General features: G+C 56.0%; 1 protein-coding gene across 2 annotated transcripts in view; it reads right to left on the bottom strand.

The window, feature by feature from the left end:
* ZBTB46 (zinc finger and BTB domain containing 46) overlaps positions 1-21,639 on the bottom strand; it is a 57,200-nt gene that overhangs the window by 2,969 nt on the left and 32,592 nt on the right. For both annotated transcript variants that reach the window (XM_061208608.1, XM_061208607.1), the window contains exons 3-4: positions 19,383-19,667; positions 2,351-2,526 (exon numbers count right to left, since the gene is read on the bottom strand). In XM_061208608.1, the coding sequence (XP_061064591.1) occupies positions 2,351-2,526; positions 19,383-19,667 (461 nt within the window). The remainder of the gene's footprint in view (positions 1-2,350; positions 2,527-19,382; positions 19,668-21,639) is intronic.

Raw genomic sequence — 21,639 nt, 5'->3', positions numbered from 1 at the left:
GTGCGGGGGGACGGTGGTCAGTGCGGGGGGACGAGGTCAGTGCGGGGGGGACGGCGGTCAGTGCGGGGGGGCGGCGGTCAGTGCGGGGGGACGGCGGTCAGTGCGGGGGGGACGATGGTCAGTGCGGGGGGGCAGCAGTCAGTGCGGGGGGACGGCAGTCAGTGCGGGGGGACGTACAGTTAGTGAGTGGAGGGGGAGGATTGAGTGGCCCAGAAGGTGAGGTCTGGGTGGGTGGTGGTCAGTCTGCTAGGCTGCTCAGACCCCTAGCCCTGGCCGGGGGCTGCTGCACAAAGCCGGAACACACAGAATTGCAGGTGCCACCAAAACTCGTCCCCATCCAGAGGGCTGCTGGGCACTGGGCAGGCCGTGTCCCCCGCCCCCCCCCAGGGCTTGCCCAGGGCTTGCCCAGGGCTCAGATCTGCACTGGGGGTCATGCTGCCCCCACACCTCCCAGCAAAGAAGGCGGAGCCCTCACCTCCACCCCGCCCCCGCTTTTGCCCCATGAAGGGATGGCCAGGGCTCTGGTGGCTCCCGGCTTGGGCCTGGGGGGCCTGGGGGCACGGGTGATGGGAGCCCAGGACAGCGTTGACCGAGAGGGACTCGAGGCACCTGCCTTCTGGGAAGCCGTCAGAACAGCCAGGAGCTGGGCTGAGTGCCCAACCCGCGGGGCGGCAGGGTTGGGGGTTCCAGGGGGACCGTGATTGCTGCTCGAATGCTGCCTCCTGCCTTTCTGAATTCTCCAACCGACGGGCCTGGCCGAGCGCCCTCGGCTTCCCAGCTCAGCGGTCCCGCAGACCACCGTGAACGTCTGCCCCATCACAGCCTTCCCTGAAACCCGACCACGAGGACCTGCGACTGCTGCCAACCAGCCTAGGCAAGGCGAGAGGCCGGATGCGCCCTGGTCGGACGTCAGGAGGAGCTGGGCCGCCTCACAGGTTTTGATTCCAGAAACGAAGCCTCAAACCACTTGGTTCCCAGGACCCTTCCTGGGTCTTTTTCATTTGTTACATTTTAAACCCAGGGCTTCTGGGACCCTCTGCAAAGAACAAAGACCCCAGTCCGGTCACAGCAGGGCTGGGCGGTGGGGACAGCTCCCGGGGAGCCACGGAGCCTGTCCTCTGGGACCAGATGGCCGGGCACTCGTCCGAATGAACGCATGGATGGGCAGGGAAGGATGTGGGCGCCGTGGCGACCCAGTACTCGGCTCCGCGGGGAGGCGGCTGCTGAGACGGCCCCCCCCCCACCCCCTGCCCCCTGGCTAAGCCTCCCGGGGCGGGCGGGGCAGGAACAAGCTGCCCTTCTGCTGTCAGGGGAGGCTCAGCTGCCTCCCAGCCCTGCACACCTGCCCCTCGGGGGGACACAGGCGTCCCCGCAGTCTGCCAGCCTGGGCCCTGGCTCCGAGGGCTGCCTCCCCCTCCAGCTTTTCCACCTGGCCTCAGGGAGCCTCCCCGGGGAGCCCAGCCCCAAATGAGGCCCAGGCCGTGGGCTCTCCCTCGCTCCCTCGCGTGGCTCACCCCGCTGGGGCCACCCCTGAGGTCTCGCCTCGGCCCCCCTCACCGCGGGGATGTGGCCCCTCCACCCCTCCTGCTGGTCAGCAGATCAGGGTGCTGCGGGGGTCCGGCCCAGCCCGTGCGGCCCTGAGGTCCCCTCACTCATGACATCACCCCAGCGTCCTCTCCCCACCCATGCCCCAGCCGCCTGGCCTCCCTCGTTTCTCACCCACCCAAGGGTTCCTCACGCTGTGTTTTGGTGAATCTGCCTCCCTGTTTCAAGGGTGACCTTCTCTATCACTTCCTGGCCGAGCAAATGCATCTGCGCAGCACCTGGTCCTGCGCTGCGAGCCAGGCCGTCAGGACCTTCCAGGGGCTGCAGGGGAGAGGGGCCGGGGTCCCACGGCAATTGCAGGGCGGGGCACGGAGGAAGCGGCCACGTGGCAGGAGCCGGGGGGCAGGGGCAGGGTCCTGGCAGGGAAGGGAGCACCTGCAGAGGCCGGGCTGGAGCAGAGGGGGCCCCAAAGGGGAAGCTGAGGAGTGGGGCTGCGGGGAGATGTGCTCACCTGCCTTCTGCCCCTGGGGCCGGGGGCAGAGCTGCTCAGGAGGGGTGTGGGGTGGGGGTGCCTCCCCGCTGTCCTGGTCTTTCCCACCGCAAGGCGGGCCCCACTTCAGGGCTTCCTGTGGCATCCTGGACAGCCCACGTCCCCATCCTGCCCGGACACCGCAGCCCCATGCAGAGCGTGCCCTGGACCAACCCTGTGCTGACCCCACGCTGACCCCGTGATGACCCCTATGCTGACCCACGCCGACCGCCCACTGACCACATGCCACCCCCACGCGGCCCTGCGCCCGCTCACCAGCGTGTGCCGCTTCATGTGCTCGCGCCGCGTGAACTTCTTCCCGCAGATCTCGCAGGGGTAGGGCCGCTCGCCCGTGTGGGAGCGCATGTGCCTCTTGAGGATGCACTGGTGCATGGCCGAGAAGCTGCAGTAGGGGCAGCGGAACTTCTTCCTGATGACCGTGAACTCGTTCACTGCAAGATAGGTGGCGGCCGGTCAGCCTGCGGACCCTGCACAGCCCGCCCACCGCCCGCGCTCGGGTGTCCCCGCGGGGCTGGGGGTCCAGAGCCTCCAGTCAGGCCTGGCCCAGAGCAGAGAGGGCTGCTCCCACGTTCTAAGACAGCGCGCTTCTCAGATCAGCCAGTACCTCCCGTGTCAGCCCCTAAAACACACGAGTGCACGCGTGGAATCAACAGAAACAGGAGCGCGGACCGTCTCCGCCCCGTCCACGTGTCCGCACGGCCGCAGCCAGGGCAGGGGTGCCACCTGGTGGACACGGCCCAGCGAGAGGCCACCAGACCCCGATGCGCAGCAAGCGTCCGGCCTCACTGTCCCTCCCCATGTTTCAGGGAGTGATACCGTGGGCCTCCGGGCCGGGGCCACATTCCAGGGGGCTCAGGGGGGAGGTCAGGGGTTGGGGTCCGTGGGGTCAGTCCCGCTCTGCCCGGGCACTGGGCAGCTCACCCCGAGTGACGCCCTTTGTGCTGAGCACCCGCGGACACCACAGTGACCCCCTCTTGAGCCAAGGGGCATCCATCCAGGACTCAGACCTAAGGCCTCCTGGGTTGGTCATCCCAAGCTCACCAGGGTTGCTGGGAGCCCCCAAGTGCTCGATGGCACTTCGTCCCGGGTAGGGAGCCCAGGGCAGATGTCTGCTCTTGGGCATCTGGAAGCAGGCCCCAGCCCTCACACCACCCACAGTGCTCGCCGGCCACACCCCAGCACCAGCACCCAGGGGACAGACCAAGGGTCCCGACGGTCAGGCCAAAGGCAGGCAGGCAGGCGGAATGAACACCAGCAGCAGCGGGACCCCTGGTCAGACGCCACCGAATGTCCGTGCCTGGCAGGCCCTGGCCACGGTCACAGCTGCCCCCAGAAGTGCCAGAGGGAAGCAGACAAGAAAACAGAGGCTGCAACGTGACACAGCCCACAGCGTGGGGAGAAGCCGGGGAAGCTAAGGTGACCAAAGCTGGCCCCTCTCGCTCGAGGGAGCCGGCCAGGCCATTGGACAAATGACGGGACGGTTCCATTCTGCCCAGTTCCTCCAAGCCCGGGCCGCCCCGCACATCACACGGGGGCAGGGCCCTCGCCTCCGTCTCCGCGCAGCGTGAAGCGTGCCCCAGGCCTCCAATCCATTCTGGTGCTCAGACCCAGCCCCGGGAAGGTCGCCATGGAAATGGCACCAACTGGAAGGTGCAGTGCAGTGGCACGGAGCCCAACGGCCCTGGACACACCCAGGTCCCCATGAGCATCGAGAGGCTGGTGGTCACTCTGCACCTCCACCCCCGAAACACACCAGGCAACACTGAGTGTAACGTTTTATTTTGCTTCTTAAACAAGCTGTACATTTTCTCCTGAGACATCTTAAAGGGTGCCTAAATAATCAAGCAACCAGATTTCTTTATTTTCCAGAACATGGGTCAGTGAGACCGTCTGCAGGGCCTGCCAGGAGCCTGGCCATTCTCATGGACCCAAGAGCTCTCACTCTGGCATCTCCCGCACCCACGGACGTCAGGCACCAGGGACACACCGCCCAGGATGACCCCTGTCCACACGCAGGCCAGACACCTTCACCAGGGGAGGCCACCACGGCCGCAAGACGGCTGTGCGGACCCCATCACAGCTCATGACCGAAGCCACCCCCGGGGCCGGCCGCCCGCTTGCCTGACGGTGTCTGTGCACACAGAAGGGGCTCCACGTCCCCACCAAGCCTAGGTAGTCACCAGGCGTCTCTGAGAATCCAAGCCCTGTCCTAAGAAGTAAGGCATTTTCTCACGTGTAGGAGCTTTCGACGTGCATGTGGCTGGGAGCTGGGGCAGACGAGAGGCGAGAGGCATGGACAGTCGCCCGTATCCCTTCACACAAGGCGGCCACAGTTCACAGCGTGACGGCTGTGACCACATTTTCATGCTACGATTTTTAACTGTAAGTTCTTAAATGTGCGAATACACCATGATTTATTCAACAAACATGTAAAGTGTTTCCATTTTTTTACCCTTGTGAATAATGCTTCAACAAAGTGCCTACAAAAGAACCTTTGCCCCTGGAGAGAAATCCTGAGAAGTGGGCCATGCCGGCCGTCGGGCCCCGTGGGCCACGCACCCTCAGTCCTCCTGAGGGCCAAGGCCATGCTCCGGTACGCGGAACACAGATGGCGGTCACCGCTGTTAGCAGACTGCTCCCTGCAAGGCTGTAGGCCAAGGTCCCGGCTGCAGGGGCGACCAGAGCATCTTGGACCCGCGAGGAAGCAGCCCTTCCCAGGTGGCGGCTCCAGCCTCCCCAAGGAGGGCCCGCAGAGAGGTGGGTCCGGGTGAGGGTCCAAGACAGGACAGAGGGAAGGGCACCTAGCCTGGCACGTCTGGACAGACCGCACCTGGCAGCCCCCACTCTACATCTCCCTTCCTGTCTGACCACCAGGCCCGGCCCGACCCGCCTGGTCGACGAGGCAGCAGCACGGCCCCCCACACGTGCCTCCCGCCGGTTCCCCCAGCACAGACCCCGGTTTTCACGTCAGCACGGAACACAGCAAGTGCACCACCCGCTCTGCAACGGCAAAGGCAAGTGAGGAGACAAGCTTTTAGGTTATTTTATTTCAAATAAATTTTTTGAGTTACTTTCTGCTTTCTATTCTGCTTCTATAAACATAAAATTAAAATCTGAATTATTTATTCTAGCCTGCATTTAACAATTCAGACCTACATGTTAAAAAAACACTTATCTCTGTACATAAGTGCTGTATTTTTCCCCCAGAAACACAATTCAGCTGCACGAACGTGAGTCTGACCCCCGCCCCCCGCCTCCACTGGGCACACAGCTGCAGGCTTCTGAACCTACCCCGTGATGAGGAATTTGCTGTTTTCTCTTTCTTTCTTTCTTTCTTTTTTTCTTTTTTTCTTTTTGGCCGCGTTGGGTCTTCGTTGCTGCACGCGGGCTTTTCTCTAGTTGTGGCGAGTGGGGGCTACTCTTCATTGTGGTGCGCGGGCTTCTCATTGTGGTGGCTTCTCTTGTTGCGGAGCACAGGCTCTAGGCGTGTGGGCTCAGTAGTTGTGGCGTGCGGGCTCAGTAGTTGTGGAGCGCGGGCTCAGTAGTTGCGGCGCACGGGCTTAGTTGCTCCGTGGCATGTGGGATCTTCCCAGACCAGGGCTCGAACCTGTGTCCCCTGCATCGGCAGGCAGATTCTTAACCACTGCGCCACCAGGGAAGTCCCAAATTTTGGTGTTTTCTTAATGTATTAGTTTCCTGCTAATACAAATATCCACAAACTGGGCAGCTTAAAGCAACAGACACCAGTCCTCTCTGTCCGGGAGGCCAGACGTCTGAGGTCAAGGTGTGGGCAGGGCCGCACTCTCTTCAGAGGCTCCAGGGGAGGGTCCTTCCTGCCTCTTACAGCTTCTGGGGACTCCAGGCGTCCCTGGGCTTATGGCTGCATCTCTCCCGTCTCTGCCTCCGTCTTCTCGTAGCTTCTCCTCTGTGTCTGTGTCTCCTCTTCTGTCTCTTATAAGGACACCCATCACTGGATTTAGGACCAACTGGATATTCCAAGGTGATGTCATCTTAAGATCCTTAATTTAATTATGTCTGGAAAGACGCTTTTTCCAAATAGGGTCACATTCACGGGTACCAGGAATTAGGATGTGCACGTGTCTTTTGGGTGGAGGGCACCATGCAACTCACTACTTTGATGAACAGTACTGAGGAAAGTTTCATTGACTGTTATGATTAAAATAACTTCACACGGGAAAGAAGCTAACACTTCCATAACACGTGGTTTACAGTCTATATGTCTTAGAAAACCTTTCAACATCATGTAGTTTGACTCTCATAAACACACTAATAAAGCCTTAAAAATCCACACAGAGAAAAAGTAATTGAAATAAATAAAAAAGCACAAATAGCATCAAATTGAAACAGACACTCTCCACCAATCTGCCCTAAAAATGGAGCCCTTTTGTCTGGAACCAAGTGTCCAGGATGAACGGCAAGCTTGAAAATGAGGAAGCGACATCAGAAGTTGGCACCAGATTATCTGAAGTATGAAATTCAGTAACACTGAGCTACAATTTTGCAGAAATGTACACACAAGAATACCACTCAGCAAAGCAGCCTTAGAGGAAGCCACGTCTCCGCCCAGCCCTGCAGAGAATCAGACCTGTCGTAAACGTCACTGACCAGTGAACGCTCCAGAACGATTTCAAGATAACGCCCAAGACACCAAGGAACTGCCAGCAAACCGAAGGCACTGGCAGATTGCAGGTGAGTCCAGAGGGGCGGTTTCTCCAGAAGGGCGCTCAAGTCTTTGATCCGTCACTGTCCCGGATTCGTACTCTTCCTGATTGTAATTCCCAAGACACTGCACTTCAAGTGCATTTCAGAAAGGGATTCTAACAGGGACCAAACTTTATTTTTCCTTTTATAAATTGACGTGGCTGCCACTTATCGTGTGTCAGAATACAGTGAAGCTATGATGTGTCCAAATTGCTTTTGGAAGGTTTTGAACCATACGTGAAGTGCACACACCTTAAGTGTACCTCTTGGTGAGTTTTCACCTGCAGACAGACCCGGGAACCACCACCCGAACAGGACACCGCACACCCAGGGGCCTGCGGCTGGTCAGTACCACCCACCCCAGGCAACGGCCGCTCGGCTCCCCATCACCAAACGCTGGGCTACAACTCGGTCTGGGGGGACCTGACACCCAGGTGTGGCCTTGCTCACTCAACACGGAGCCAGCGTGGCCTTGCTCGTTGCCGTGTTGTCATCCACGTGACCACAGGACCCCGTGCCCGTTCGGCAGCGACGGGCAGTGGGCCAGGCTCTCACCTCTGCTGGACGCGCACCTGAGAAGAACATCTGGGCCCCAGTGGAATCGGCATCTCCCAGCCACCGACACCTAGCCCCTGGTCATTTGCACACCCTCTTCTGTGATGTGCTTGTCACGTCTTCTGATCCTTCACTGAGTTGCTTTTCCTTTGATGTTTTATTTTTGGGGGTATTTTTTGTTTGTTTTTTAAATTTTCTGGCTGCACCGCATGGCATAGGGGATCTTAGTTCCCCGACCAGGGATTGAACCCGGGCCCCCTGCATCGGAAGCCCGAAGTCTTAACCACTGGACCTCCAGGGAAGTCCCTGACTTTTTAGTTTTATGGATGCTTCTGAACCTGAGTCCTCCGTCAGATGTATTTACCGCAGACCTTTTCTCTAGTCTGTGACTGGCCTTTGCACTCTCATAATGGTGTCTTTTAGTGAAGAAATCAGTAATTTTAATAAAAAATTTTTTTTGGCCGTGCCGTGCGGCCTGCGGGATCTTAGTTTCCTGACCAGGGACTGAACCCAGGCCCCGGCAGTGAGAGCGCCGAGTCCTAACCACTGGACCGCCACGGAAGTCCCATATGTTAATTTTTTTAATACAAAATTTTTATCAAACTTTCATCACGAGTGCTTCTTAAGAAGTGCTTAAGAAACTTTTGCCCATCACCATGACCACGAGCACCACCGTCCCCTTCTAAACACGTTTAGGTTTGTGGTCATTCCCATCTTAATGCTGAGGCAGGAATCAAGATTCATTCTTTTATCCGCGCTGGCATCCAGCTCACTCGGGTCCCCGTGTTGGAAAGACCGCCTGCCCCAGTGTCCCTGACAGGGGCCCACATCACAGCCCAGTCAGACCCTCGTCCACGGCCTCCTTGCCTGGCCCCCTCGGCCGCTGTCAGGCTGGGCGTCTGCCCCTCCTCCTCCAGATCCTCCACTGTCTGCGCTGACCCTGCTCCCAGTCTCTGTAGCCTGCGGCGTCTGGGGCCCTGTCACCGCGGCAGGGCTGCCCTCCCGGGGCGGGGGGGGGGGGGGGGGGGGGGGGAGGGGAGGGGCGGGGCGTTCCAAGAGATGATAAATAACCAGCCTGTGAGCACAGCTTCCTGGCGACCAAGCCAGAGCCACCCCGTCCTCTACCAGCTCTCACGCTCTGAGCCACACTCCCAGCCTGATCACCCCACGACCAGACAACCAGGGGCAGCCATGTGTGCCCAACGGGGCTCCCCTCTGCTCAGTTTTGATACACCGTGTTTTTCAGGGAATTTGCCCATTTCCTCCAACTTGTCAAAGGTATTAGCACAAAATTGTTCACGATATTCTCTTATCATCATTCTAACGTCTGTAGGATCTTAGCAATGATCTTTTTTATACCTTTTATTGACAGTTAACCTCCCTCTCTTTTTACTGATCACTGCGACAGGAGTTTGTCTGTTTCATTCATCTTTCAGTGTACCGGCGTTTGGCTTTGGTCATTTTTCTATTGTCCGTCTGCTTTCTATTTCATTGATATTTGCTGTTTTGCTCCTCCTGCTTTCTTTGGGTTTAATTTGCTATTCTTTTTCTCACTTTCTTGACCCCCCAAATTAGAACTTTCCTTCTTTTCTAATAAGTGCAACTAGAGCTATAAATTTCCCTTAAATACCACTTCAGGTGGATCCTACAAGTTTTGATATGTTGTATTTTCATTATCATTCAGTTCAAAATATTTTATAATTTCCATTGTGACTTATTCTAGTATCTTTCTGTTGTTGATTTTTTAAATCTAATTGCACTGAGGTTAGAGAGCACACTCTGTATGACTTAATCCTTTGGGATCTGCTGGGACCTGCGTTACGTTCCCGCTTGGTCTACTTTGTAAATGTTTCCTGTGCATTTGGACTGTTCTGCACTTGTTTGGTGCAATGCACGACCTGGTTAACCATGTTGTTACAGGCCAATACTGCTCTGAAAAAAGATGCAAAACTCCTAAACAAAATAGCAAGCTGAGTCCAACTATATAGAAAAAGAACAGCATCTTGTGACTCGGTGGGTTTATTCCAGGAATTCAAGGTTAATATTTGAAAACTGTGTTCAAATCTTCTCCATCCTTACTGATATTTTGTATGCTGATCTATCAATCACTGAGGAAATTTGTTAAAAATCCTCAACTCTAATTGTGGACTTGTTTCTTTCTCCCTTTAGTGCTGTCAACTTTCACTCCATATATTTAAAAAGCAAGCCTATGCATTTCAGGACCTGCGTTTCCCACTGAACTGACTCTCTTGTCATTGTGTAGTGGCCTTAGAGCAACACCCCTCCCAGTTTACTTTGCTGCTGACATCAATAAGCCTCTGTAGGCTGGTGCTTCCTTGGTTTCTCTTTTTTATCTTTTTGCTTGAAACCTTTCTGTGCTCTTATCTACAAAGCATGTTATCTACAAACAACAAATTTTCTTTAAAAAGCAAGCTGATAATCTTCTCTTTTTCCTGCAGTGTTCAGTCCATTGGTAATAACAGGATTATTAGTGTAGTTGGGTGACGTCCACCATCTCCCTATGTGTGTTCTATTCTGTCCTTTTATGGTTTTTGTTCCTTTAAACTTCCTTGCTTGCTTTCGAATTAATCAAGTATTATTCCACTTTTTTCTTCATAAGCCTTTGAGCTGTACGTGATGATTTTTGCCATTATTCACTGCAACTTTGTAGAGAAGGCAAGACTCATCCAACGGCCAAGCTCGCTCGCTGCCCCCCCCCACCCTTTGAGCTGTTTGTGTCATGCGCTATGCTCCTATTTGAGTCAAAAACCCCACAAGGAGCCGTAAATATTGCCTTAAATGATTAAGATCTTTCTATAGAGGGCTGTTTTTTAGTACTTCTTGTCAGCCGGCAATGAATCCCCTCGGTTTTGTTTCTTTGTGTGACATTGTCATCACGTAGCCTTGGTCTCTGAGGGATACTTCTGCTGGGTATAGAATACTGGTCTCGGCATTTCTGCAGCGCCTCAAAGACTAGCGCCATCGTTTCCATTGAAAAGTCAGATGTCAATCTCGATGTTGTTCCTCTTAATGTCTTTTTTCCTCTGGCTGCTTCTAAGATTTTTTTTTTTTTAAAAAAACCTTTATATATTTTTAAAATTTATTTATTTATTTATTTTTGGCTGTGTTGGGTCTTTGTTGCTGTGCGCGGGCTTTCTCTAGTTGTGGCGAGCGGGGGCTACCTTTTGATGCGGTGCACAGGCTTCTCACTGTAGTGGCTTCTCTTGTTGCAGAGCATGGGCTCTAGGCGCACGGGCTTCAGTAGTTCTGGCACATGGGCTTAGTTGCTCCGTGGCATGTGGGATCTTCCCAGACCAGGGCTCGAACCCGTGTTCCCTGCATTGGCAGGCAGATTCTTAACCACTGCGTCACCAGGGAAGCCCAAGATTTTAATTTTTGTCTTTGGTTTTCAGTAGTTTGACTACAACATGCCCAGTTTTGTTTTTTGGTTGTTGTTTTATTTTAGTGTTCGTCCTGCTTTGGGTTTGCTGAGCTTCTTGAATCTGTGGATTGACGTCTTTCATCAGTTTTGGAACGTTCTCTGCTATTGTCTCTTCGGATACTGCTTCTGCTCCATTTTCTCTCCTCTGGACCCCAATTACACATGTATTAGACATTTTCACTGTTCCTCTGTGTGTCTTTGCTTGTCCCCATGCTTTTCTTTCCTAAGCTTCAGCCTGGATCCTCTCCATCGCTCTGTCTTCCAGTCTCCTCGTCCTGTCTCGGGTGGTACCCAGACTGCTGTAAACTACTTAATGGATCCCAGCCTCACACATTGTATTTTCAGTTCCAGCAGGTTCGCTGGACTCTTTTTTACAGATTCTTCCTTCCTTCAAGGACTGCAGCCTTCAAGTCCCACCTGCACTGATTGCTCCCCAGGATGTGTGTGTGTGTGTGTGTCTATATGTGCGTATATGTGTATGTAGGTGTGTGTATGTGTGTATATGTGTGTGTGGTTTTGGGGGGCCAGCTTTTCAGGTAGTTTTTGCCTGGAGGGTAAGCCCAATACAAGCTAGTCATGGTTGAAACTGGAAATTGAAATTTTATTTCAGAATTCTTTCTTTAAAATAAATTAGTGCCTTTTCTTAGCTCCTGAGTTATGTGCAACCACCAAACTGACAATGATCCAGACTGGATTCTTATATATTTTAAATACAGCCTAAACAGTAAGTTAGTATCCCCAAGCAAGTAGGAGTCCCCATTTCTACACACATACACACACGCATGCAGACACACCCTACAACACGTGGTTGGTACCCGACTTTGTGAGGCTACCCAGTCACATTTTGTGAAAGTGGTAATAGGCCAGGAAGCCCACAGTGAACTTGTAGACATGGAGCAAGTTTTGTGGCTGTAAAGAGACCTAAATTACCAACCTTTTATTATTGCAATCCTTTGTATTCAAGAAAGATTAACATTACATATTGATAAATTTTTAAAAACTCTTTGAAATCAATTCCTGAGCCAGGATATTTCAATGAGAAATTCAATAAAATATAAGCAATGGAATACCTAAACAAACTTGCTTAAAATTTCATATGTTGGATGACAGTACTGTTTTAAGGGAAATAATATTAGAACTAAGAACAAACTCAGGGGCCATCTATCCTAAAATGTTTCCTATGTTCCCATCACTTTACCATCTACACATCTTTTTTAAAAGAAGAGATATCCTCTCTCTTTCTCTCTCTATCTTAAAAAGAAATTCAACTCATTTGAACTATAAAATGCACCAAAACAGTTCATTCATTTCTCCCACCCCCACCCCTGGAAATCACCAAACTGTTTGTTCTCTGTATCTATGAGCTTGTTTGTTTTTTTTGTTTGTTTTTGTTTTTGTTTTTGTTTTTAGATTCCACATGTAAGTGAAATCATACAGTATTTGTCTTTCTCTGTCTGACTTATTTCACTTAGTATAATAAGCTCTAGGTCCATCCATGTTGCTGCAAATGTCATTATTTCATTCTTTTTTTATGGCTGAGTAATATCCCGTGTGTGTGTGTGTGTGTGTGTGTGTGTGTGTGTATACACACTGAATTTTCTTTATCCATTCATCCACTGATGGACACTCAGGTTGTTTCCATATCTTGGATATTGTAAATACTGCTTCAATGAACAAACCTATTTCTTTTAGGTACAACGGAAACTTTCTGAAATTTCTTCATTATTTAAAAAAATTAACAAAAAGCCTTTTTGCACAATACTGTGGGGCCTCTCCACAGGGCAGGCCTCCTTGCAGGTGCAGGTCACGCTCCATCCACACAGGGAAAAGTCCCACAAGCGAGCAAGTAACAGGGAAGCAGCTACAGGGTCGCATCCCCGGGGGCGCAGGTAACGTGGGTGGTGCACACGCGCATTCTGCGACAGCATAACCCCATCTGGACACACAGTCTCTGCAACCTAACAGCCAAAGATCCCACCGTGACCAGCAAAAAAAGGAAAGGAAAGCTTCCTTTTCTCAGAAATGTTGTTTATATGCAAACAGGCACTTAATAAACCCTCTCAGAAGGAGTGGCACCACCGACAGGTCTTTGAACTCCCAGGGACACTGCTCCAGCGGGGTCACCTGGGCAACAAGCATCCTGGGCCTCTCTCAAAGCCCAACTTTTCTCCATCTTCAGAACTCATCTAATGATTGTAAAGACTGGAGTGACTGGGGCAGGTGGGCAGCCTGAGCTGCACGTGGACCACGCCCTGACCACGGCCACGGCCACGGGGGGTGGGAATGGGCCTGGCAACTCCAGGAATTCGGACCCTGGAATGGGCTGCCTGCTTCCTTCCTAAGCCCACCTGCTGCTTGGCCAAGGGTCCTGGAGTCCCTGCATCCTCAGCCACCCGCAGACATGGGCCCAACGCGTCCAGGGCAGCTGGACTCCAGCAAGGACAATGTGCTCTTTCTGAAAAGAAGCCAGCTTGGTAACTCTGTCTCCCTCACATGTGGCAGGCAGGGCACACCAAGGCTGTGGAGACTGGGCTTCATCCTCACATCTTTCTGGAAAGTAACGGGGTCAGAGCCATTTGGTTCCAAGATCCGACACAATCCCCACTGCCTGGAGGCTGGAGGCACACCTGTCCTACCTGCCCACCACTGGGCACTGAAAGGCCTTCACCAGGCCCGGCGAAGGATTCGGGAAGTGACCGTTTTAAAGGCTCACACCGACGCCTGGTGCCAGCTCTGCCATCACCCGCTGGCCACCTGGACCCGACGCCAGGCTGCCCGCAGCAGAGAGGCCCATGCAAACGTCCGCCCCCAAGTGCCAAGTGCCTGTTCCAGCCTGGCCGCCTCAAAACCATTGTCCGCAGCGGAGGCGTCCGTCTCCTTGGGGCTCCTTAGCTGACTTCAGGGTGGAGCCCTGGGCAAGTCCATCCAGGCCGTGAAAGTGCTCCTGGCCACACAATGAGCCAGAAGGAGACCCTGGTCATCCTGGCCGGGCCGGCGGACCCCGTGGAAACCCCAGGCACCTGCTGGAGCCACCTCCGGAGGGGCCCGCCCCTCGGCCCAGGCCTCCCGGTCCGAGGGACATCGACCTAGAAGGAGAGACAGACGAGTTACAGGCCGTCGGGACGCGATGGAATTGGGAAGATTGGAGTGCAGACGCGCGTCACCCCCTACTCACCGTGTCCCCGTCCAGTCACCACACGGAAACCGCCACGCGTCTGGAAAGGAAGCTGCAGTTAATTCTTGATGAACGGACGCGCGAAAAATCCACGTCAACAGAACGCCTGCCCCTCCCACCAAAACCATCCTGTTTTCAAACGCACGGGAATAGCATTTGATTTATTTCAAATTACAAAACATGTGATCAAGCTCTCCCTCCTTAAATATTTTTTTCTTCAGGGAAACAATGGAACCTAACAGACCTGTCTTTAAATAACCAGCTGTGACCTGAGGCACAGGAAGTGGATCTCAGACGCCTCGGGACAAACACGCAGCCACCGGCACCGGGGCAAAACCTGCTGGAGACAGGCCGGCACTGCTCAGTTTGAGAAACTGGGTTTTTAACTTGCTGCTGTACGAGTCTGTATATTAGGGGGGGAAATGCCTCCAAAAAATATTTTAATTTAAATATCAAAACCGATTTAACTTCATACAGCACGTTGCAACTGTTACTGCAAAGCTGACACCTGTGTCACCTTGAGGGACATGGGGCCGAGGGGACGTGGAGCGGAGGGTGGACGGGGAAGCAGCTGTGACCACACAGGCTCGCCCAGGACATGCCGAGCACGCGGCTTCTGGGGCGCCATGCCCGCGAGGACATGCGCGGTGGACGTGGCTGGCCGCCCTCCCGTCTTACCTGGGCTGGGGAGGTGGCCGGCTCCCTGGGCTCCGTCTGGCCGGTCCCCAGAGCGGGCATCCCGGGCTCTGAGTGCAGGAGGGTGGAGGGGCTGGAGGGAGGTGACTCGGGTTGGCGCCAGGCCCTGGGGACACAGGAAACGAGTCTCACCCGTGTGAACGGACACCAGCTGGCGGGCTGTAGAGAGTTCAGGAAGCACCGTCCTTGGCCATCTTGCGGTGAGCCGTGTGCTGCCAGGTGGCGAGGCCCGGATCTCGCTGGGCGAGGGTGTTTGGGGGCTTCTATCAGCTCGCCACTCCCAAGCGCCAGGGTGTCCACACGTGACTTGTCTAGGGCGGGGTCTCTCTCCCAGAAGCAACATGATTACAACGGGGTGTCTGCACAGAAAGTCAGAACCCGTGGCGTGGACATGGCACACGCTCACCTGTGCCTGAGAAAGGATCTTCTGGAAAGTCCTTCACGGTGTGTCGACCTGACTATTTACCTAAAAGGGTGGTAATACTTCCATCAAATGCCCTTTCATAAGAGATTCCTTAAGATTCCAATATCAAGCCAGACTCAAGTAAAGTCCTTGATCATTTTAAACACCAGAAGTAAATACTCTTTCAGCCACAATCAGAACGAACCCAGCTGCCGCTGTTCCCCGATAGATGTCGGGGGCGTCCCCGGAGAAACGCTGTGCGGGGGAAGCCCGCGGCTGGCGGCCCCCGGGGCCAGGGCAGACCCCGCCCGCCACCACCCCAGGTCTGAGCTCTCCTCCGTAGCAGCACATCCTTCCAGCCAGACAGGGCGGCACCGCCCGTCACCGTCAGGAGGAATCCCCGACTGCCGCCGGAGCCGTGGCGGTGACATGCGCAGGACGGTCGGGGCTTCTGGGAGGCTGGGGATGGCGCCGCCCCTCGGGCACTCAGCCCCCAGTAACCAGAGCGGCTGCTTCATCTCCACTTCATTCCCGTGAAATCAAAGTTACTCATGTTCTCTCAGCATTTTTCAAGGTCCCTCCCGGATCAACACACACCCACAAACACAGCTCAGGGAAATAGCTACATTTGTGTGCCATGAACGTGCTGGTCACGGTTTCTATTCAGTGAACAGTGACTTTTAACCGGTGGGATGCCAGCCTCCTGCTGCAAACGTAATAAGAGCAAAAGAATCAACTTAAACCGAATCAAAACAAAAAGTACAAAAGTCCTCTTATGGAGAAATCAGTTAAACAGTGATGATCCAGCAACGAAACCATCTGTGGAACTTAATTGCCAAGCCAAACACTATCAGACTTGGGAAAGCAAGGAAACTCGGTTTTTCTCGGAGGCTCCAGAACCTTCCAGAAAGGACCTTCGGTTACGGCTCTGCACAGCCTGCGGGTTTGATGCACTTAATTTGAACATCTGCGACCACCACCCCTTTCTTCTGCAACACTGCATGCCCGGCAGGCCACACTGACACACTGCAGGGCTCGCCACCTCGAGACCAGGACGACCCAGCAGGGCCGAGAGCCCCACTCAGCATACCCCACGCCACACAGCTGCCACCGTCAGCCATCACGACAGGGATGTGCCCTCCCCCTGTTCCTCCAACCACGAGTCATGGCTACTGGGACGTCGGCCCTACAGGACCCCCAACATCACAAAACAAAAGGCTCGGCCTTGGAAAAACCTTGTTAACGACCTGAGGAGCCTGGGGGCTGGAGTCAGGAAACAGCCCCCCCAACGCCCTCGAACCGGACCAGGGGCGAGGGACCCCCAACACAGCGGCGCAGGGCTCCCACCTCCCTTCCGGGCCTCCCCGGAGGAAGCGTGGCAGGCTCTGCACCCACTGAGCTTGGGGGGTCTCCATACTGGAGCCCAGGGGGCGGTGCCTCTGCTTTGTCGTCAGTGGTGCCCAGTGTGAAGCCAGTTTGTTCCTTCGAATGTGTTTTTAGGTCCCCTGTGCTCCCCGGGCTGGGAGTCGCCTGGGCTCAGGGCTCGCGTCACCACTGGGCGGCACCCAGGAGGGGTCTCCCCATCCGCACGCTCCCATCGGGCGACCCCTGACAACATCTGCAACTGAACGGAAACCGTGGCCCGTCTGGAAGCAGAGCGGTGGCGGGGGGTGAATGCAGGGGCTCTGGGGGGCCTGACGCTTTGTCGCGTCCGCGCACAGAAGCCGGCGCCCGTGAACTGAACGGCACGGAGCAGGTGCGCCCACGGGCGCTCCGCAGGGGCTGCCCAGTCCCGGCTCAACGCAGGAAGGCAGCTCGCGGGCCCTGCCCACCCGCCCGCCGGGGACGGAATGCCTGCCACAGGGAGGTGACCACACGATCTTGGAAAATAAAGTTCTTCTCTGGATATTTCCATTTCTCATTTTAGTGTATGCCCAGAACAGGCAGATTTTACTTAGGATGTCAGAAAAGAATGTTCTAAAATAACCCATTCCTCCAGCAAGCCCTTCAGCCTCTCTGCCCGAGGGAACATGGGAGCCCATGCCTGGCCCCCTGGACACGGCCCAAGTCACCAGCTCCCAGCCGCCAACTTCTCAACCCTCTCGTAAGGGCAGAACTAACAAAAAAAGTGGGAAATTTAGAGTATTTACAGCAAAGAGGTTAAAACATCATCGAAATAACAAAATATCAAAACCCATCAGTCGACTTCACCCCGGGTTAGTCACGGACGTACTAAAAATAGAGCGCATGGGGTTTTACTCCCCTGCCCCCAGCTCCCTGTGAACTGCGAAGGGGGGCGTGTGCGCACACAGGGCCTGGGGACGTGCCCGGGGCAGGTGCGGCTGCCTGACTGCATGTCCGCTGGGAACAGACCACCCGACGGGGTCACCGCTCACCCTCTGACTCCACCCAGCTGCCCCACCTGCTGCCAGGCCGGGTCTGGGCCTCTGCAGGGACAGGGCCGGAGGAGGGGGGGACTCTCGGGAGTGGAGAGCATCTCTCCCTGGGCCTCACTCATCCCAGGGCCCCGCAGTCAGACCCCTGGCTCACGGCCTGACCAAATGCAGGTGCAACCGGTGCTCTCGGGCCACCTGGACCCCTGGCCCCATCCCTAGCTCAGTTCTGCACAGAACACCAAAGGCCTGGGGATCAGGCCCACCCCGGAGGAGAAGGCTGCCAGACGCGGGACAGGAGGAGAAACCCCTAGAAACCGCCCCCCTCGTGACAACGCGGCTCAGCCACAGAGGAGCCGCTGCCACCTCCCGGGGCCTCTGACACGTGGAGTTCACTCCCACCAACTGGTAGCGTCCAGAAAGAGCCAGAACCAGTGTCCAGCCCTGCAGTTACACACCCAGGCTGCTCCTTCCACGACGTCCCTGAAGCTGCCCAGCCGTCCCCTCAGCACGACGTTCACCTGTGGACTCGCCGGTTCTGAACTCCAGATGATACCCTAGGACCACCTCCTCAAGCTACCGGATCATCACAAACCCAACAGTTTCTGCTGACAAGTTCAGGGTTTGAGCTGAGCGGGAAATGGACTAATATTGTGGAGTGTTTATCAAACACACTTTGCTTACGTGTCCCACGTTTCACATTCACAACCACTGTGTAAGTGACGCTATTCCCATTTCTCAGATGCAAAAAACGAGGCCTAAACGTATTTTTTAAAGTGTGTCCAACAGCCTTGGGGGATCCACCCCTGGGTCTGACTTCACAGCCAAGTCCTACAACCGCCCTGGCGTCCCACCTGCCTCGGACTCGGCACAATAAATAAAGAGAATGTGGACGCTGTTCTCCACGGTCAGACTTTATTAGCCACAAGCAATTTTCATCACAAATGCTTAAGATATTTTAGCGCTCGTGAAAATATTGTTTTAAAATTAGAGTAAAAATGAAAGACACATTCCCCGGACCCCCAGCACTGGCTGCCGCTTTTCCTTTGCTTCCTTCGGGGGTGCTCAGGGACCCACACACGGGCCCGCCAGCCACACACGCTTGGACCACAGGGCCCTGGGATGGGGCCCTTCCCACGCCCTCTGCACTCAGAGCCGCCTGCTTCGGGGTGTGTCAACTCTGCCCCGAAGAGGGAAACGGGGCCACACCCGACTCTCCCTCACAGACACCAACCCAACAGAGCGTTTCTCTCGGGACGCCGGGGACATGGGCACACCGCCCCAGGCCCCCAGAACCCGGGCACCCAGGGTGGGTGATGCTCAGAGCACCCGAGCCGAGGGGGAGGGGCACCCGCCCAGGCCGGCGCCCGGGGGACCCTCGGCCAGCACCGCTGTACCTCATCCGCTCCTTAGGTTACTCTGTTATTTGCTCGTGAGCAACTGGAATTCAGCTGGAGACACTCAAGGTGTAACCACAACACCCAAATCCTCTTTAAATCTCACGCGCCAGCAGCAGTGCCTGGCGGAAAGCGAGGCTCTGCAGCCTGGCCACGCTCCCCAGGCAGGACGAGTCGGCACAGGCAGGGGGCGAGGCCAGCAGAGGGAGCCCGACCCGCCGCGTCCCAAGGCCTCCCCGGCGCGGGGCTCCCTGTCCCAGGCCCGCACGGCCCAGCACGTGCCAGCTCGATCAGGGTTTAGGGCTGGATGCCTCGATTTCAAGTATGAACGTTCGGACAAGCCCTCGGCCGCTTCCCTCCCGGTGCCCCGACAGCGCTGCCTCCTCTCCGAAGGCCCCTCGACCGCCACGACCCACACGCACGCACGCGCCCTCGGCGCGTCCGTCCCGTCGCGGGCCGAGGCGCGTCACCCCCGCCCACGCACAGCGCCCGCGCGGCACTTACGGGACAGGGAGTGGGTGCCCTTGGGCAGGTACTCCAGCAGCAGGGAGCTGTCATCCGCCAGCACGTCGGCCTTGAGGGCCAGCAGGCTGTTCTTACTCATAAGCGCCGCCCGCAGGTTGGCCACCGCGGTGGCCTGGTGCAGCGCGTCGTCCTTCTCGGGGGTGAGGGGGGCTCCCGGGTAGCTGCCTTCTCCTCCCAGGAGCCCCTCGTCCACATGCGCGTAGAGCTCGGGCCTCTCCCCGCGGCTGTCCGAGCTGCTGGCTTCAGCGACGGTCAAGTCCGCGTCTGGGGAGGGAAACACACGTTAGAGACCTCGCCCGCGACTCAGGACCCTCCGAACAGCAAGCAGGCAAGTTTAGGAAAAGCCGGAGCTACGAGCGTCCTGAACCCCAGCGGCCTGGCCTCAAGCCCGATCCCGGCCTGCCACAAGGTCCCAGGACAGTGGTGACGCCACAGCCAAGACCTCGCGAGGGGCTCAACCCGGAACCCGGGGGCGGGGCGGGGCGGGGCGGGGCGGGGTGGGCGCCCACCCAGGACAGGGGGTCTGCTCCGGGGCTGAGCATCTGGGTATTTTCATTTCTCAGAGAAGGGGCAACACGCAAAATGGATCAAAAAGCCCAAACTACACAACTCTTAGAAAACCTCCGCGGCCTCAGACTGGGCCACGGGTTCCCAGCTGTGACACCAAAAGCACAAGCACTAAAACAGATTAAACTGGACTTCGTCAAAAATTAAACCCCTGAAGGCCTCAAAGGACACCATCAACACAGTGAGAGGATGGGTGGGAGAGAACATCTGCAAACTGTACTCCTGACACAAGAGCCTGTCTAGACACTACAGAGGACTTTACAGCTCCATAAAAAGACAAATACTCCAGCTTAAAAGTGGGCGAAAGACGTGCACAGATATTTGCCCAAAGAGGACACACAAATGGCCAGTGAGCAGCGCTCAGCGCCATTCGTCGTCAGGGAAACGCAACTCAGCACCAGGAGGTTGTCCCCACGCCCTCTGGGATGGCTGCAACCCACAAGTGCCAATGGGACGTGGGACCCTGGAGCCCCCCCAGGCTGCTGGTAAAAACGTAAAATGACGCGGCCGTGGTGCAAGAGCTTGGCGGGTCCTCAGAAGGGTGGACACCAAGTTCCCACGTGGCCCAGCATTTCCACTGGTGGGAGGACGTCCAGGAGGGGAAAGACCCACATCCACGCTCAGAGCAACAGCACCCATAACAGTCAGAAGTGGAGCAGCCCAAACGCCCAGCTGCCAATGAAGGACACACACAGAGGAATATGATTCAGCCATAAAAAGGAATGACGTGCTGGCGCAGGCTACGATGCGGATGGACCTCGAACACGTCATGCCCGGTGAAAGGGACAAATACCGTCCAATTGCACTCACGTGAAATACCTAGAAAAGGCAAATCCATGGGGACAGAAGGAGACTGGGAGTTGCCAAGGGCCGGGGGAGATGGAGGGGGTGAGTCTTGGGGTGACTGTTAAGGGTGCAGGTTTCCTTCTGGGGTGACGAAAATGTTCTAAAGTCGACTGTGGTGACGGCTGCACAGCCCTGTGAATAGACTAGAACCCAGCGAGTCACACACCTTAAATGGGTGAGTTGTCAGCAGTGTGAATTACGTCTCAATAAAGCTGCTACTAACAAGAGGATTTGTGACAACCTCTAGCTCAGGGCCGCATAGGCAGGACCAGGCGCCTCCTGTACCGTCTGGGCCATGGAGGTGCCCCCAGAACCGGCCGGCGCCAGATGGACCCCAGGGAGAGCTGCTGCCTGGCCAGGGTCCCCCTGGGAACAAGTGGTGACTCGAGAAATCAAAACAGAAATGGGAAAGCAAGACCATTCCCGAGAGGAGACGAAGGCAGGCGGGGGAAAAGGGATGGGCCACCCTTCTCCTCCCACCCACAGGCTGTCTTGGGAGGGGGGCAGCGGGGGCACTGGTGGCGGGGGGAAGCTGGGCAGCCTCAAATGTGGGATGGGCTCGCGAGCCGGTCCCGGAAGCGACAGGTCCCTCCTCAGAACCCAGGGAAGCAGGGCCCAAGGCTGCGGCAATCAGAGACCCCGAACCAGCCTGAGCATCACGCCCGGACACAGCCTCGTGCACCTGGGAAGCGGGGTCAGCAGGTGCCAGGCGGCACCACAGGTGGCCCCAGGTGGTGGTTCTATGGCTCCTCCCACAAACACATGCTTGGAGGTGAGCGGCGGGCGGTGGGTGGACCGCCCGCTCACAAAGTGCAGGACCCGG

The sequence above is a fragment of the Eubalaena glacialis genome, chromosome 13 (assembly GCF_028564815.1).
Source record: "Eubalaena glacialis isolate mEubGla1 chromosome 13, mEubGla1.1.hap2.+ XY, whole genome shotgun sequence".
NCBI lineage: Eukaryota > Metazoa > Chordata > Mammalia > Artiodactyla > Balaenidae > Eubalaena > Eubalaena glacialis.
This window is presented reverse-complemented; position numbering and strand designations above follow the sequence as displayed.